We start from the raw sequence: 18,952 nt of genomic DNA, 5'->3' as shown, positions 1-18,952 counted from the left end.
CCGCCGTTGGCGTATATCATCGTACTTGTGATGCTCAAGTGCCCAGATGAAAAGTGCGAGTAAAAAGCTTGTAAAGCTTGGCATCCTTTGCAGGAAAACATGCACATAGTATCTAGGCTAGTACGTAAGTACTGTAACTTCAATAGAATCGGGGCAAAAACAAAAAACAAAAAACAAAACAAAACAAAACAAAGAGCAAACCAAAACTAACAAACCGCAAACATAAGAACATCAAAAGCATTATCCCTGTATATATATTTTGGGATTTTCAGGATTGAAAATAACCCTATTCGGGACTCTGTTTCAGGATTGTTCGGAAAGATTTGAAAACTACAGATAAAGTGAAGATATATCGCGGGAAAATGAAAAAAAAAAAGCAAAAACAATTTATTTTATTAAACCTATATTTCAACGATTTTTCGGGATTTCCCCTACTCGAGTCCCGGCCTATTATATGTAGAAAATATATTTATCCTTTTTTGAAATACTGAACGAACATTATGATGTCAACGATTTTTCGTGATATCCCCCTACCCTACTCGAGTCCCAATAGAATTTACACGCAACCTCCGTAAGAATGAGACACGATTCTTGTGCTGTCAAAATGACTGTAATCGCAGTCACTCCTTTATTTCCGAGCGTGTGCGTGCGTAGCCTTTTGTCAAGGCCCTCTCGCTGTAATGGGCGAGCGAAGCGAGCCCAGCCGAGCGCGACCCCACTCAGCTGGGCTCTCTTCACCATACAGCGAGAGGGCCTTGACAAAAGGCTAGCGCGTGCGTGACACTACCGACACGAAATGATCAGAGTTGATCAAAAAATGATCAGGGCTGATCAGAGTTTGCCATCAGCATGCACCAGAACTTATTTGCCCCAACCGTATAACAGCAGACACATAGCTCGCATAAAAATGATTGTAAAAAGTTATTTTTTATTTACTATATGTAAAATAATCATATTATAAAGATAAAGGCGTAAATATTCATATTTGAATGACGCGCCTCAAATACAAAAACAACATCAACAACAACTAAATGCACGGAGGTGAATCCCCCCTGGTTGGCGAGTGTGATTTTATTTGGGGATTCGTATATCGTAGTTATCTTTCTAATCTTGTTGCGACCTACCTGTGAACATCTTTGCTCAATGTACTTTTCTACTAGTACTTCAGAAGAAGGAGTGTGGTTTTCAAGGACACCATGTCCCTGTCCAGAAAGATGGAATACTGTACATCGTACCGGTACTGAACGTTGTTTTCTTTCCGATGTTGACCTTTGGCCACCTGCACGATGATGTAAACACAAAATGCAGGCACGTACCGCGTGGTACTACTGCGCAGAGAGCTAGACTTTCGCACAGCCGCTGCCGCACCTGCTCGGTCCCACCCACCCCCTCCACCACTCCACTCCGCGTCCGTGCTCCTTCTTATCATGATCAGACCTGCCTGCCAAAACTGCGGCGCAGCGTAAGGAACACCGATCCGCTAGTTCTGACGGGAAGACTCCGTAGCCAGTAGGTGTGATTTGTATACGTATGCGAAAGCCACGGTTACTTTGAACTAACTAACTCCTGAAGAGAAGATGTCTGGTCGCCGAGCTTTGCACTTCGTCTTCAAAGTTGGTGATCGAACCAACACTGCGAAGTTTTATCGAGAAGTTCTTGGAATGAAGGTTTGTACACGGTACAAATTATAAGCATTCACATCGTTATCTAACGATTGTTATGTAATTCTCGATGACTCGATCTAAACGTTTTAGATGCGTTGTTGTCACTACGTAAGTATGTTCGGCACAAATGCACGTTAGCAAAATATTTTTCAACTGGAAAATATGGCACAAATCACTCACGTGAATAATGATTATTATTCATTATTCACGTGAGTGATTTGTGCCAATGTAATGTAAATGGCTCACACAGCTACACAGCAGACAGCACAGAATAACTTCATTTGTCATGTTTGTACCAAACACAGCACAGGCACACTCACTGCATGAAGCAATCTTCAATCGTGTATTAATTAGGAAATGTATTATTTATGAAATAATTTTGATTGAATTATATTCTTCTTCTCCTAGCTCCTTCTTCAAACAACAATACCACCAACATCAGTTATCTTGAAACCGGGAGTGATGACAGCGACAAATATGGAGATTTGGAGGAGTTAGGGGTTGCAAAAGACGGTGTGCGTACACTACATGTACAGTGCATTGTGTTGTGAAATTCCAACACCAGGTTTAAAGTGTTCAAAAGTGTCACAACCATGTGCACTCAACTGTTTCAGAGACAATAGCCTCTCAAGAGATGTGGAATTGGAAAGTGAGAACAAAACTTGACCGAAAAATCGGTCTGTATCTGTCCGTCGGGGAATGTTCCGCGGAGACTGCGTCTGAATGGCAAAATATAAAAGAGTCCTCCGGACAGACGGATCTTTCTGTCTAGAACAAAACATGATTTGTAGTTCCGGTATTTGTGGTACATGGTTTAAGGAATGTGAACTGTATCTTCACTTTGTTCACACAGGTAGGTTTCACACAAGTCTAGGTTCTAATAAGCCAGTTCGGAGTTCCACTTTGCGCATGAGCAGAAACAAGGTCATTCGGACCAACAGGCATGTTGGTTTTTAATTTCACTGGGATAAGCATCTGTAATGTAATGATTATTCATGAAATACTTATAAATGCTGCTTGCCAGCACAACCACCTGGCAGCAAAAGTGGTATTTGGCAATATCAATAGAAAGAGATTGTTAATACATTCAGTACAAAATAATGAAAGATGCTTTCCCAAGTGTTATCTGACGGATCATTCTGGTCATCTGGTCTACACAAGTTCATTCTTTGTTTGAACAGGATCGACGAATTCCATAAATTGTTATGTAAAGCTTACGCATTATGTTGCTCTAAAACGAGTGAAATGCCCCTAACCGACTGAGAAAAAAGAAAGGTCATTCGGACCAATGTGCCCATGAGCTAACTCCGAACTGGCTTATAATACACTGTCAGCTAGCCCAGGGCAGGGCAAGTACCATATCAATCCCTATTGAAAACTGCATGCATTTAAAATCACAGGTGACTAACCACCCAACCAAACAGGCAGCAAAGGGCTGAAGAGAGTGTCTTTTTTTTATTCACAGTAATTTCTTGCCAACGCCGAACACCGAGTCTTTGGTGGAGTTTTGGGTAATGAGTTACTTAAATTGACAGCATCATGAATCATAATGTCTGTAAGATGACATTAATTTTGTCGTAATATTATTTTCATTATTTTTTTTTACAGTTTCTGAGGCATGAAGAGTTTGAGGAAGGCTGCAAGGCGACTTGTAATGGGTGAGTGTGCCTCCACTTGAACTCTTTGTTGATGAGACCCAAAGAAATGCCAAGTTTCTCAACTGGCTACGTACTATCTGAGGTTTGCATGCGCGCACTAAAGTGCGTGCTCTAGTTTCTGCTAGGGCGAGGCGCTCCGTGCATCTGAGGGTTTATGACGTAACAAAGGCTTCTATATTGGGAAATCGCGCGACTTTCAGCACACAATGCTATAAGTACGTATGGGTGGAAATCACTGATATCTCTCTGGAAGAACAAGATCAGTGGTGGAAATGAGCTGCATGCTTGGGGGAGGTCTGCGCTCTCAGAGTGCTTTTATAGTTTTTAGTGAAATGAGAACCAACATCCAGCAGTCAACCCCTTGCACACATGCAGTGCATCACATGTATGTTTGTGTGTAGTGTGGTCTGTAAAAACACATAAAACTTTTTTGCCACTTTCATGTTATCCCTGAATCACTAGCAATTAATCATCGTAGGTACACCACTATCTATCGTCTGAAACCCGTCCAAAAAATGTGTGAAATTTACCAGTCACACCAGTGTGTGAAGTAACCTTGCAAGAAACCTTGTAGTGCTAAGCAGAGAATAGTGTAGCAAAGAGTGAAGCAGAGAATAGTGCTCACGAATAGAGAAGCAGCTTGAAGGAGAAAGATGAATCAAGATATAAGGTGTGAAGTGTAAGGCCTGCACTGTATGCATAACAATTCAACATTGGAGCAGAACACAATGACGGTGTGTTGTATCAGAGCCTGCCAGACAATCAGATATAGTGTTCAATGTATGGAATAAACAAACTAAATTCTTGGTGTGGCTCCACGAAAGAAACAGTGAGACTGAGTGTTGTTAAAAGGAGCTTGATTTGAGGAGCAGTGATTGTTTTAACATTTCACATGCGCTGTAAATGTTGGTGAGTCTGCCTGCCCTTGAGATCCAAGATTGTTTTTTTTTTTTTTTTTTGGATTACCCATTATCTCATTAATCAATTTCATAAGCATGGAAGATGTGATGCCAATAAACTTGACATTTATGTAATGACTTAGCAAACATGCCCATTAGTTTATTGCTCAATCCACTTCAATCTCGAGCTAGATGCAATGTTGGATGGTTTACGGTTTGAACTGTAATTAAGTGAGATGTGGATATATATTAATTACAGTGCTTACAGCCTCTTTTAAGAGGTAATTAAGAATCCAAATGAAGCATATCTTCAGACCACTGCGTGCAAGAGCTTGGTGAGGCCCTGAGAATCTTGTAGGTTTGAGGTTAAAGTTTTATCCTGGAATCCATCAAAATGTATAATGTGAAAGTATCGCATTTAATGTCTCTTTCACATACAAGGGAAGCATACAAATGTAAGCATACAAATGTTGTACATTTGTCCGAATGTTATCTGCCATGAGTAATGGCCCTGAGAGGGCAATGTGAAAATGTTGGTATGTTTGATGATATTTGTGGTATATCCTAGCTTACAAACGCAATATTTCTGTCATCCTCACAAAAAAAATTGTAGACCGTATGATGGCAAGTGGAGCAAGTCCATGGTGGGATTCGGAGCGGAGGACAGCCACTTTGTGATGGAGCTGACCTACAATTACGGGGTCAAGAGCTACGACCTCGGAAATGACTTCCTGGTAAGGTGAAAGGTCACAGTCTGTAGTCGATGCCGCCAAGGTCATGGATGAACCTCTTGAGTTGGAAAACTAAAGTGTATTCTCTGCAGCTCATAGAATGAGTTTAGAACAAGAAGTCGTCTTTTAAAATTTATAGGGAAAATGTTGATATGATCCAAAAAATGTGAGCATTTTAGCATTGATTTTGGACAGGTCTTATTATAGGTATTGGGCTTTCATGAAACTTGCATGCCAGAATGAGAACTGTATTCAAGGATGATATGTGTTTGAAGGGATGAAGAGGCGGAGTCTTGAAAAATGGTATCACAGGGTACTAAGTGGCATAATGGATAATTCCTCGGCTTGTTTGAGCACGGACATTGCACTGCTTTGCTTGCTTTCTGGGGCTAAGTAAACAGCATGCTGTCAGATTCAATCCAAATCATTTGTGAGCGTCTATCTGTTTGTATGTTTGTCTGAGTAAATGTATGTTTCAGGGATGTGAGAGTTCAGAGCTTAATCTGATTCCAGACTTTTTAGCAATTCAAATGCATTGAAATTTTTACAATTTAATGCATTTCAAACCTCTGTTTTATCAGTTTGAGATTTTTTCAGACTCACATCTGCAAGTACTCTCATACCCCCTGATTTTTTGTGAGAGAGTTGTGCCTGTGTGATGATGATGATGATGATGATGGTGATTATTATTATCATTGTTATTATTATTATTATTATTATTATTATTATTATTATTATTCTCATTATTATTATTATTATCATTATTATTATTTCTAGTACTATTGTTGTTATTAATCTCATTATCATTGTCATTATTATTATTATCATTATTATTATTATTATTATTATTATTATTCTCATTATTATTATTATACAGCACACAATTATGTAATTTTGTAAACGTTTTCTGGATTATAGTTTCCCTGGCAGATGGAAGATGCAAACATATATCCTTTCTTTCTGTTGACACTCCTCCTCCCTCTCACACCGTCCCCTTTTACCTCCACCCAGGGAATCACAATCCAATCCAGCGAGGCCGTTGCTAACGCCAGGAAGGCTGGTCTCACCCTGGCCTCTGTGTCGGAGGGGCAATACGCCGTCGAGGCGCCGGGGGGATACCGATTCTACCTGGTGGACAAAGCGTCTCCAAGTGGAGGTAAGAGATGTCCAAGCCGTCTTGGTTCAATGGGACCTCGTTATAACATAGTCAGATATAACAAATAGATCCATGATTTTGCAGGTCCCGACCCTTCATGATTTTTTTTTTTTTTTTTTTTTTACCCTGATGTAGACAGAAATCTGATGTAACAAGGTAATAGTCATGGTTTTTAGGTCCTTGTAATGAGGTTCCCTGTATTTCATTAACTCGTTAAACACTAATTCCGAGTATACTTGGGCAGGTGTCTATGGGAAATGTGTGTTATAGCAAAATCAGCCCGTCCTCAATGGGTTAGTGCACCTCCATTCCATGATTGAGTAAATAGCATGATGTGAGCTTCATCAAAATGGAATAGTTATGGAGCCATTTATGGTGTCATCTAATATACAATACGGATTGTAGTCATTACTTCATAGTTATTCAGATGAGATGATGTGATTATGTCATTTCATTTACATAATATGCAGATTAGATAAGATGATGTCATCACCTTATAGCTCTTGCATTTGAGCATATATGTGTACAGAATATCTTACAAATGACATGTTTGATTGATTTTTTTTGATAAATTGAACAGCTGTACATCCCATTTTCTATAGTTAGGTTACTACCATGTACTAATTTGATGCAGAGGATACTACTGGTTTAGGTTTTTCTTTTTTTTTTCATGTCAAAATATGAAATTTGGTGAAGATTTACTGACAATGAGTGGGGAACTTAGAGGCATTCACATCAAAACCTCCTCACATGTGCACATGTGGTTGCCACTAACATTGTGTATCAAAATGGTGCAGTTTTAGACTTGGGTAGTTTTCTTATCTTTTGGCTAATCCTTGTGATGTTTCTATGGTGTACCTCTCTAGTTCAGTTTAAACACATAAACACCCAAAATTTAACAGTTTTTTAAAACTGAATTTTCGACACTATACGAAATCAATTAATTCCCAACTCGGCATAGGACCTCAATGTTCTTTGAGCTATCATTAGGTTTCACGATTCATGTATGCACTGTAGGCTAATAACTAGGATGGCAACAGATCAAATAAGGAAGAGTTTGGTTAGCCAGGGCCCGTTCTTTACATAAGCCTCTCGCTGGGCATTGTTAGGTGCTTGAGCAAAGTTTAAGTAGACATTTGGTAAGGGCCGTTTGTCAAAATGCTTCCAAAGGGCAGCAAATTTTCATTCTGTTTACATCTATGATGAAATGGAAACATGGTGGAGGACAAAATTGCATCTTTGAATATTTTCCTCAAATTTACCCCTTCCCCTCCCTTTCATAATTGATTTCATCTTGTTCTTATCATCATGCTGTGTTTATGTAAACCATAAATAGATATTGGAGCAGATGTGCAAATCAATATCTTTCTTGTCATATTATGGTCATTTATCATTTTGATTTTCTTGTGTCTGAAATCAAATACATATATTTTCCCTGAATATATGATATCCCCTTGGAGTAATTTTAGCGTGTATGTGAATTGTGAAGTTGCATTGATATGTATGCGCCATGACTGATATATTTCCCAGTGAGTGGTGTTTGTGTCCAGTAGGTGGTTTCACGATTGGTTCCAGTGACTACATGCATAGAATAATATTATATATAGATGTGCTGTGAAACTGCAATAAACAAATAATATGTTATATATTCATGATGAAGCTCTGTTTAATCAAAGCTGGATTAATAGAATCCAAACAACTTTACCTTTTTTTCTTTGTGCTTTAAAAGGGACTGTACAGTACTGGTTGAGGTGGGGATTCATGTTTTGAATATTCCTAAGTGAGATAATGAAAAGCCTCTTCTGAAATATGAAAGAGCATGTAATTTTAAGAAGGATTCAACGTTTATTTGATGAAAATTTGGTTTTCAAATGGCTGAGATATCCAAAAAAGTGCTAATAATAAAAGGCGACATGCCACAACTTTATTAGGATCTCTTTGATTCACCTTGTTTTTGGATATCTCAGCCATTTCAAAACCGATTTTCATCGAATAAATTTTTGATACCCCTTAGAACTGCATGCTCTTTGACATCTCATAGAGTGGTTTCTGAATATCTCGCAAAACGTTAAAAGCTTAATCCTCACCTCGACCAGAACTGTACACACCCTTTAATAAGATTTGCCAGTTTCTGTCAGAGAGAAGATGATTGGTTCGACAGTGACTCAAAGTACGCATCCTCATAATGCGAACTTCAGTGTCGCTCTCAAGGTGATCTCTATTGAAGCTTTATCTGAAATGTTCTTCTTTTGTCTCATATTACAGATCCCGTTCAAAAAGTGGCACTAGGAGTGTCTAACCTACAGAAGTCCATCGGTAAGTGCAGATAGACCTCTGTGTCAGATGATTGATCAGTGGACACAGTAGATCAGAGATTGATCAGGGCACTGTTTCATGAAATTTGTCAGACCTGACAAGTTGTCAGTCTCTGACAACTTCAGTAAAATCCTTGATTTTGATTGGCTGAGAAGCTCTGGTCACTGACTGTTACTATGGTGATTGACAGAGACTGACAACTTGTCAGGGCTGACAACTTTCATGAAAGGGTGTCCTGAAGCCAAGTTGTGTTTCAAATCAAATTATCAAACTGCTTTCAAGTGGTTTAAAAGTATATGAAGTAAAAACTTGCAAAGCAGTTGTGAATGTGCTGTAATGTGTGCAATGTATGATTGAGGTGGACATGTAAAACTTACCAAAAGTGGTAATTGTGAAATATTTTGACAGATGTTACCTGTTCATTGCATTCCTAATGTTAGTTGTAGATCCAGACATATACTTCAAATGATAGATCTCATGAAAATGTCCAATTGTACTTTCCATCGTAATGGGTGATTTCTTGATAGAGTAACTGCATAGAGCATGATATTAACCATGTCATGTGGCGTGTTAATTTAACTGTGATGAAACACTGGATTAACCTGCTAGTAAGCAGTTATCTTATAATGCAATTGAGTATATGAATATAAGAATGACCCAAGTCCAATTTTTGGCCAAATTCAGTTTGACATGGGAAATTGTGGCTTATGCATGGACTCATCTTGTGTATAAATGATAAATCCTAATTACCCCCGGAAGTGCCTGAAATGAATGAGTTAAATCTTATATTAATGTAAGAATGAAGGACTTGGGTCATTCTTACATTCATATGATAGCGCCCTCTCTCATCCTTATCCCATCCCATCTCTATAGCAGAATATCATGTACATGAATCAAAGAAGAACGACCCAAGTCCACCACACAAAATGGCCTCTCCACAATTAATGTAAATGTTAATTGTCATAATAATATATGTTCTAATTTGTATATACAATGTTGCCTTCCCATCACAGTTAAATAGAATATTATTGGACAAATAAAAAAGATATGAAGTTTTTTTTAGTTTACTCGAAATGATCTTCCATGGACTTGGGTCGTTCTTATATTCATATACTCAATTGTTTACAGCTGCAAAGAGTATCATGCAAAAAAAAAAACACAACAAAAGTGAACAGTGTTTGTGAGGATAAAGCACTAAGTGATAACTTGTACAGTGTGTTTTCTTGATAGGCAAACTAAAGCTTTGACTGTCATTTGTTTTTGTCTTGGAAAGACTACTGGACCAAACTCTGCGGCATGACACTCTATGAGCAGTCGCCGAAGAGCGCCCTCCTTGGTTTCGGAAATGGTCAGTGCAAGTTAGAGCTCCAGGACCAAGGCGGTGCTGTGGATCACAAGACGGCATTCGGGAGAATAGCTTTTGCTTGCCCGAGGGAACAGGTACGCCACCTTCAGTACGGTCAAACCTGGATTTGCAGTGGCCACCTAAGGGAGACAAAAATAATGGCCATTGTAGACAGGTGGCTGCTATAGACAGGTTTCTAACATTTTGTGTGTATCACATACATGTACATACATTATCGTTGCATACATACTAAGTGCCTACATATACATGTACATGTATTTTGCACATGTTTCAATACTGAATAATGCTGTTATAGATTGTGTTATTGCACACAAATGTGCATACAGCTAGCAAGCTTTACACAAGTGTAGTACTATGCCCGAATGGCTGTTGAATGCAGCATTGGTGATCATTGAACTGTTTGCTACACATGCACGGCACGGCATCTAAAGCATAAAAACGTTCTGAACTAGAGAAGCACTCTGAGAGCGCAGACCTCTGCCAAGCAGCTCATTGCCTGCATAATCTTCTTTTTCCATCTAGTAGAGATCTCCACCCATAAAACGTGCTGAAAGTTGCCCGATTTCCCAATATAGAAGCCTTTGTTGCGTCATCAATTTCCAGCTGCGCGGTGCGCCTCGCCCTAGCAGAAACTAGAGCACGCATAAAAACCTCAAATATGTCAGCCTAAACTCCCAAGTTCATTGACCCTACCTGTCAAAATATCAAAAATCCTTCATAAATCCATAAAAAGTACTTGATCACTATCAAAATCTAGTCATCTGTTCCTTGTGTCATTTTTAACCTTTCCTGAAAGTTTCATCCAAATCTGGTCACAACTTTTTGAGTTATTTTGCACACGGACAAACAAACCAACAAACCAACGCTGAAGAAAACATAACCTCCTCCTTTTGCAGAGATATATGCTTGGCTACATGTGGCCGCCATATAGCCTACAGTTGAAATTTTATGGCGGGATACGAAATTGCTAGCTGCATTCAGATGATTCATCCAAACTTAAGTGTGTAAAGTTAGCCATCGCTTACAACGTGCCTCGGTCATACAGAAAGGCCATTGTGACACAATAGAAATTGAAAGGATTATAAAGTAATCTCTATTCATTTGCAAATATTTTCCAAGCATCAGTGAATAGAGTAAAATCAATAAATACAATAATTTGGGGTGCACGTCACGAGACCGATACCCACAAGACATACAGCCCACAAGTCATACAGCCCACAAGTCATACAGCTCACGAGTCATACAGCCCACGAATCATACAGCTCACAAGTCATACAGCCCATGAGTTCGACACTAAGCCAACAAGGCCCACGAGACCGACACATTACGCGCCGTGTTGTGTCTGTCGAACTCGTGGGCTGTTTTTACCTAGTGTGGAACTCATGGGCTTTATTTGCCTGGTGTCGAACTCATGGGGTGAATGACTCGTGAGCTGTATGACTCATGGACCTGTTTTCAATGTCGAATTCGTGGGCTGTATGACTCGTGGGTGTTTCGGTCTTGTGGGATGACCACATAATTTGTTCCTTTGATATCACTACAATAGCATTGCTCTTATGTTCAGTACGGGTTGCCATTTGTTTTACATGAGAATGATCTATCATGACAGGGTTTAACATATTGTGTTCGACTAACATGTCATTTTTAGCTCACCTGAGCCAAAGGCTCAAGTGAGCTATTGCGATCGCCCTTCGTCCGGCGTCCGTCGTGCATCGTGCGTCGTGCGTAAACTTTTTACATTTTCATTTTCTTCTTGAAAACCCCAAGACCGATTTTCATCAAACTTGGCGGGTAGCATCCCTAGGGGGGTTAGGAACTCAATTTGTTAAAATGGGCACCATGCCCCACCCAGGGGGCACCCAGGGGGGCCCAAACCCCCCAAAATTAAGGAATCTGTAAAAATCTTCTTCTCTAGAACCAGAAGTGATAGAGCTAAGTTAATACTATGAGTTTGTACATTGATGACTGTAGTTTCAAGTTTGTTCATTGCAGAATCAGGGGTGCCCCCCTTGGGACCCAGGGGAGGGGGGTGGGGAGGGGTCCTAATGGGGCCTAAATTGTACATTTTCATCTTCTTCTTGAGAACCCCTTGACCCATTTTCACCAAACTTGGCAGGTAGCATCCCTAGGGGGTTAGGATCTCAATTTTTTAAAATGGGCACCATGCCCCACCCAGGGGCCCTCAGGGGGGCCCAAACCCCCCAAAATGAAGGAATCTCTAAAAATCTTCTCTAGAATCAGAAGTTATAGAGCTAAGATAATACTATGAGTGAGTACATTAATGACTGTAGTTTCAAGTTTGTTCATAGCAGATCCAGGGGTGCCCCTCTTGGGGGTGGGGGGGGGGGGGGGAGGGGTATGGGAAGGTCCAAATGGGGGCCTGAATTGTACATTTTCATCTTCTTCCTGAAAACCTCACGATGGATTTTCATCAATCTTAGCAGGTAGCATCCCTAGGGGGTCAGGATCTCAATTTATCAAAATGGGCACCATGCCACACCCAGAGGGCCCCAGGGGGCCCCCAATCCCCCCAAATTAAAGAATCTTAAAAAATTTGGGCCCTTATGGTACATTTTCATCTTCTACTTGAGAATGCCTGGTCAAATTTTAGTAGAGCTGTGAATAATTTAGATTAGTGACTGCGTGAAAGGTGAACTTGCGATACTCGGGTGAGCGCTCGACCCGTGGGTCTCTTGTTGTATGTAATCACTGATCAGTAGTTGAAGTACTTAAAGAGTAAAAGCTATCAGGCACAGAAAAACCCGTGGTGTATGATGATGATTGTATGTGACACTGGCATATATTTCAGCAAATACTTGTGTAGTGACTCTTTATTTCTGACACTCCCAAGATACCATTTTTTCCTCCATTATTCTTTTCCCTTCGGCCTTGGATCCATGAACGTTGTTGTTTATGCTGCTATTAATCAGGAAGAGCTGTTTCATGTCATCCCTTGAGGAGTGTAGGAGTTCTTTTCTTATTAATGCTGTTGATGAAATAATCATCAAATCGATCAAACATAGTGCTGGTAGATTGTGCTTTTTGTTAAGATTATTGGCAATGTGATATTTTTTGACATTATACAGTCCTGGGCAAACAATACTAATACTGGTATGTTAAGTAGCAAGAGACAAGCTGTAAATGGCATAAATGGTGTTTGGAATGTACCGGTATATGTCAGGTATCATGGGTAACCTCCCACCCTGATCATTTGTATTTCGGAATATCTCTTTTACTGCATTACTGTTCAGTGGTCATGATGTAGAATGGACAAGTGCACATATACACACATATACACTCACATATATGTGAATGTACATGGATACTCGTTTTTTTTTTCACTTCTAAATCACGCACAAATTGTCTCCAAAGGATGGTTCTTCTCAATAGTACATTTTTAAGTCTTTGTTGATCCTTTGATGAACAGAAATTGCAATATGTAAGTGCATTCATATATTCATTAGTTTGTCCATATCAGATATTTGCATGTTTCCTCTTTACATTTTTTGATGCAATAATTCAAGAAATCGTAACAAGTTGTGTTTTTTGTAGCTGTTTTTGGATGCTTGCATACATGTATTTTAGGCAGTGCTTCCATGTTCATTGTCTGTAACTGTCCTCATTTCAGCTTCCAGGCATTGAGGCAGCCAGCAAGGAAGGTGGACACAGCATTCTCACACCACTGGTCAGCTTGGACACACCAGGCAAGGCCACAGTTGAGGTGGTCATTCTCGGTGACCCGGTGAGTCTTTCTGAGATCAAGCTGGTGACTTACTGCTTTGAAGCATAGAATTCTTATAGGTTTTAAAAAAAAATAAAAATCAAGGACTATCAATGTTGACTGTGAGAGTTATGATAGAGTCTAGTTACAAGTTGCCATCTTGTGAATGGCAGAATGGCCCAAATTAGGCTAAGAGAGACCCAAACTTATGGGAGAGGGATATCATTGAGAGTGTGAATGATGTGCTCATTACCATGAATAAGTATGAGTTGGGGACCCCTGCCCCCCCCCCCCCCTCTCAAAAAAAAAAAAAAAAGGAAAGAAAAATAAGTTGAAATAAAATAAAGAAAAATTAGCTCTGTTATCCAGTGTATATTTGGAAATGCGCATGTGATTTATCACTTGTAATAAACACTTTCTACTTTTTCTCACAAAAACTTAATTGATTTACTTGTATGAGAGTCCTTTATGATTTATAAATGTTTGAAGTGGCTACTGCTTCAGTCAATAATGGTACAAAGAGCAGGTTGATTGTGTGATTTTCTTACAACCATTTCCAGGATGGACATGAGATCTGCTTCGTCGGAGACGAGGCCTTCCGGGAACTCTCACAGGTAGATCCCAAAGCCGACAGCCTTCTGGACGAGGTGAGCTCACCATGGTGTAAAAGAATTGTTAGAGGTGGTACAGATGATCCTCATTAAAGGAAAGCAAAACCCAAAAGAGAAATGTGGATTGAGTGAAAGCAGCAACATTCGTAGAACATCGGAGGAACATCGGACAGTCGATGCAAAAGTTATGAATTTTTAAAGTTTTTTTTGTGTTGGAATCCCTGCATGTGGAGACTAGTTGAGTTTATGATATCATGTGTGGACAACAATTATAAAGAAAATATAAAGAAAATTTAACATGCTTTCACTTTTCTAACATAATAAAAGAGCACTTGACTAAACCACTTTCAAAAAGCAGAGGGAATTTTCCTACCCTTAACATATGTCAGTATCAAGTTGATGAAATGTGTCATTTTCATGAAAATGAATTTTTGTTGAATTCCCTTTATATTTTCTTTGTATTGTTGTCCACACATTATGTCTCCTCATCCAGTGGTTCCGACACCAAAACTTTGAAAATTCGTAGCTTGTGCATTGATTGTCCAATTTTCCTCAAACTTTCACTGATGTGTTCTACTTATGTTGCTGCTTTCACTCAATCCCCATTTTTTTTTTTTTTTTTTTGGGGGGGGATGGGGGGTGGTTTCCTTTAAAGGACAAGTTCACCTTCATTAACATAAGGCTTAAGAGAATGTAGCAATATTAGTAGAACACATCATTGAAAGTTTTAGGAAAATCGGACAATCCGTTCAAAAGTTATGAATTTTTGAAGTTTTTGTGGAGTCACCGCTGGATGAGAAAACTACTGCAGTGTATGATGTCACATGCGTACAAGAGCATAAGGAAAATATAAAGAGAATTTCACAAAATTTTATATTTTGAAAAAAGTACACATTCCCTTGACTCGTTACTGACATGTGTTATGGGTAATATTATTCCCATTGCCTTTAGAAAGAAGCAAGTCAAGTGCTCTTTCATTATGCAAAAAAAGTGAAAATATGTTGAATTTTCTTTACATTTTCTTTATACTGTTGTACTCATATGACATCACGAGCCTTAGTAGTCTCCTCATACAGTGGTTCCAACACAAAAATTTTAAACATTCATAACTTTTGCATCGATTGTCCAATTTTCCTCAAACTTTCACTGATGTGTTCTACTAATATTGCTGCATTCTCTCAATCACTATGTTTATGAAGGTGAACTCGTCCTTTAAGTGTTCATTCTGTAAAGGGATTGGAAAACTACCTCCTGTCAGATATACAGTATTCATCGCATAATCGGGACAGGTTGGGAGTAGCAAACACGGCCCCTTTAAGCGGGGTGCCCGATTTCGCGATGAGCACTCACCATACACTAACGGCATACGCCATGTACATGTAGTGCACACACACACACACACACACACACACACATGCATACTGACGTACTGTACATGTACATGAATACACAACCACGCTACCCCTTGGCGCGACCCTCTAGCTCTCCCTGCACATGGCTTTGCTTATATGTAGGGGAGAAGAATGTTCGCGAAAGCATGTGTTTCGCAATGGCATGGATACTTATACACGGCGCTTTCGTGGCTGTGCATGTACGTGTACTGGATGGACGGAGGTCAAAACACACCAGTCCGAAGCTTGCTTTGTAAGTTCGATGTAAACGACAACTGATAGGGAATCTTTGAAATATTGTGGTATATTGGTAGATTTTTTGTGTAAAATATCAACAAAATCAAAGATCGCTTGAAGAAAAATTGTCCCGTTTATCAGAGGTCCCCGCCCGATTATCCAGATGCCCGATTATGCGATGAATACTGTATTACATTTACATGTTGGCTTGCCTGAGAAGATGGCAAGCCATTTATGGTGTGGCTTGGTAATGGTTAGTGGTGGTGGTGGTGGGGGGGGGGGGGGGGGACTCTTTTACCTACCGAGTTTGTTCTATCAATATTCTTAACTTAACCATGTATTTGTTTTTTTGCAATTGCTATTAATTTAACTGTCCTTTGTTGGAAGGATTTGATCCATCAGTATTTTGAGAGATGAATGTTGTTGGTGGTTTCATTCATCTTATTGTTTTTCCTGAAACCTTAGTTGCAGAATATGTTTGACTTAAACTTGAGTAGGATTTAAAGGAATGGTATAGTTTTGGTAGAGATGGGAGATTAAGACTTTAACTTAACAGGCTATGCAGTTTCAAAATAGGCCAGGCTATATAGGGTTAATATGATTCTTTTAGATGCATGTCATGGTCATCACCTTTGCAGATACCCATTTTGAGCATTTTAGATCACATAAACTTTGTATATCTTCCTGAAATAGATAAATATTTATATAATCCTTGTTGACATTATCTTTTTCAGGCAATTGCTGCTGACAAAAGCGACGAGTGGTTTGCAAAGAAGCAAGCGAAAAAAGCAGCCAAACCATAGAACAGATGAAAGTTGAACTGGACGTCACATGGAGTGTGTAGTGTGGAGCCATCCATGTATACGCATTGGAATCTATGATGCAAGTACAGTAGTGTGATTTGCGGATGACTAGATCATGGCAATGTAATATCTCTCTGAGCATTAATCAGTCTAGAATGTGGTTTGATTTTCAAGAAGATCATGGAATCAGGAATCATGGCAAATCATGTTAACAGCATCATTAGAGCATACCAGGACAAGTTTCACACCATAAAAATGCTGCTTCCACACTTGATGTGGCCGTGCGGGGAGGAAAAAACTTCTTTCCAACTGCCAGGCAATGTGAGGCGAGTCCAGGAAACAGCCTTGTTAATGGGGAGCGTTGTGAGATGCAGTGATGCCAAATCATGACTGCAACATGTTATCTGCAGCATTCGATCACAAGAGGGCGGTAGACTTTGTCAATTTCACATTGCTGTCTCAGATCGAACGAGATGATATGACCATTTGATTGGAAATTTATTAAAGACAAATAGGAATTCCATACTCAACATTTTAGCCCTTCATAAACTTTTCTAATTTTATTATGATAAATGACTAATTTTGTCAGACATTTATTTTAAGTGATGACATCATCATTTGAGCAGTAGAAGAATATACATTCTTACCTGAGGTAGTAGTAGTAGTAATGCTTTTCAATCAAAAATTATATGTTATGTTGTATGGATGAAATTCAGAGGTTTATAAGATTTAGAGAGTTTTTATTTTCCATAGACCTATACAATGTATTACAATGTGCCTGACAATATAAGTCATGTCCTTTATAAGTGATTTTATATTGATCACTAAACAAAATGAAGAGAAATATAAGACTGAGGCAAACTTGTAAAAATGCTCCACTTTTCGCTTTGTAAAAATATTTACAATTATGTAGTACAATGTGTACCGTGCACAGCAGGTTTATATTTCCTTGAGTCATATCAAAACATTATTTGTGAATGTTGTGAATAGACACAGAAGATATACTCAGCCATCATATCATACTGCCAGTTTGTAAAACTTTGAAACTAAATCAATTTTTTTTTCACTCATTTGTGTTTTGTAATCATATTGCCTTGTAAAGTTTTTCTCTTCTTTTTGTCTACAGCTAATTTTCCATGAGATTTGCTTCAAGTGTTATGAAATTGGTTAACTTAAGTCATCAGTTACTGTACTAGTTCATGATTGTCTGTATGCATCATGAGCCACCATAAAAGTATGCATGCATCATTGGTTCAAGAGATGAATTTGCTTGGTCCGAGAGTAATTTGGGATATGTGCATACAATGGCAAATGCATAACTCTTGGCAAATAAGCTGTCATATGATGTTAGGAATTCCTACAAATGTACTTTTTTTTTGGGGGGGGGGGGGGAGGGGGAGACAGGCTTTGTACATTGGCATTCAGACAGAGGCAAATTTTCAAGTCAATTTTATTGTATGTTTTCATTTACTTTTTTAGTTTTGATTTTCTCCCTTCATTATGACTTTCCTAGATAACAGCCTTTTACAGGGTGTACAAATACAAGAGTGGAAATTTTGTTTTTGTAGACAATCATGTGTTGACCTTACTTTGGACCTTGCCTACTTTCATTCATTTCTTGTATTAAATGTTGGTACACATTTTTTTACACCATAGTTTGCCGTTTGTTTGTTTGTTTTTATGGCCCAGAATATCTAGAAGTCCATGTGATTGAGCCTCGAATGTTCCCTACCACAATATTCAAATAATATTATGCACTTCGTTTTAGAAGCTTTAGCAAACAAGTGCTACTCTGGCCAAAGAGTCATCTCCATGAATTGGTACAACATACAGTTATTGGTGCATACAGAATGGGATCGCTTTTTTTGGCAGTACTGTGATGAATGCAGTATTTTGATACAAAAATAGATTTGTACTTTCTATGTTGTACACGTGTGTCTTGTCATTCTTGACTTAATGTGTTACAAGGGATACAAATTAGAACTATGGGCAAAGTGAACTTCAAATAACATGAAATGGTACTACCTTTTCCATTTGTTTTACGAGCAGGGTGACCTCTCATTTGAATTGCTAAATTGTGGTCGAAGGAAGAAAGGTGTCTGTGTGTGTCTGAATCTTTGAGTCTGTTCGTATGGTTTGACAAGAGAGGACAGGTTTTAATTAGTCTTGATGTCAGCTCCTATGGAATGGTGCTACCTTCTCCATGCATTTAACGTCACAAAACGAGTTGACATTTGGATTACTGAGTTTAGGTGAGGTGAGTAAACTCGTGTGCACGTCGGTATGTTTGTATGTATGTGTATGTGTGTGTGTGTGTGTGTGTGTTTGACATAATGAAGGCAAAACGTTAAATGATTCAGTGAGATAATTTCATATCCCAGGGCAAAAAAAAAGAAGAA

General features: G+C 39.0%; 1 protein-coding gene across 1 annotated transcript; it reads left to right on the top strand.

Annotated features, from left to right (window-relative positions):
* The first annotated feature begins 1,452 nt into the window (after positions 1-1,452).
* On the top strand, positions 1,453-17,945 carry LOC140227324 (glyoxalase domain-containing protein 4-like). Its single transcript, XM_072307739.1, has 9 exons — positions 1,453-1,667; positions 3,273-3,322; positions 4,835-4,955; positions 5,964-6,108; positions 8,374-8,424; positions 9,698-9,864; positions 13,419-13,532; positions 14,072-14,158; positions 16,485-17,945. Exons 1-9 carry the CDS (start codon positions 1,578-1,580, stop codon positions 16,551-16,553), a joined length of 894 nt encoding a protein of 297 aa, XP_072163840.1. The 5' UTR covers positions 1,453-1,577; the 3' UTR covers positions 16,554-17,945.
* Positions 17,946-18,952: the final 1,007 nt, after the last annotated feature.

The sequence above is a fragment of the Diadema setosum genome, chromosome 4 (genome assembly GCF_964275005.1).
Source record: "Diadema setosum chromosome 4, eeDiaSeto1, whole genome shotgun sequence".
Taxonomy (NCBI): domain Eukaryota; kingdom Metazoa; phylum Echinodermata; class Echinoidea; order Diadematoida; family Diadematidae; genus Diadema; species Diadema setosum.
Note: the sequence above shows the minus strand (reverse complement) of the source record. Positions and strands in the feature narration are given on the sequence as shown.

What these genes read in the sequence shown, in the direction of transcription:
- LOC140227324 (XM_072307739.1), top strand. Translation starts at nt 1,578, where the DNA reads ATGTCTGGTCGCCGAGCTTTGCACTTCGTCTTCAAAGTTGGTGATCGA. An exon ending in TGCAAGGCGACTTGTAATGG is followed by an intron (nt 3,323 to 4,834) that starts GTGAGTGTGCCT and finishes AAAAAATTGTAG; the next exon opens with ACCGTATGATGGCAAGTGGA. An exon ending in ACCTCGGAAATGACTTCCTG is followed by an intron (nt 4,956 to 5,963) that starts GTAAGGTGAAAG and finishes ACCTCCACCCAG; the next exon opens with GGAATCACAATCCAATCCAG.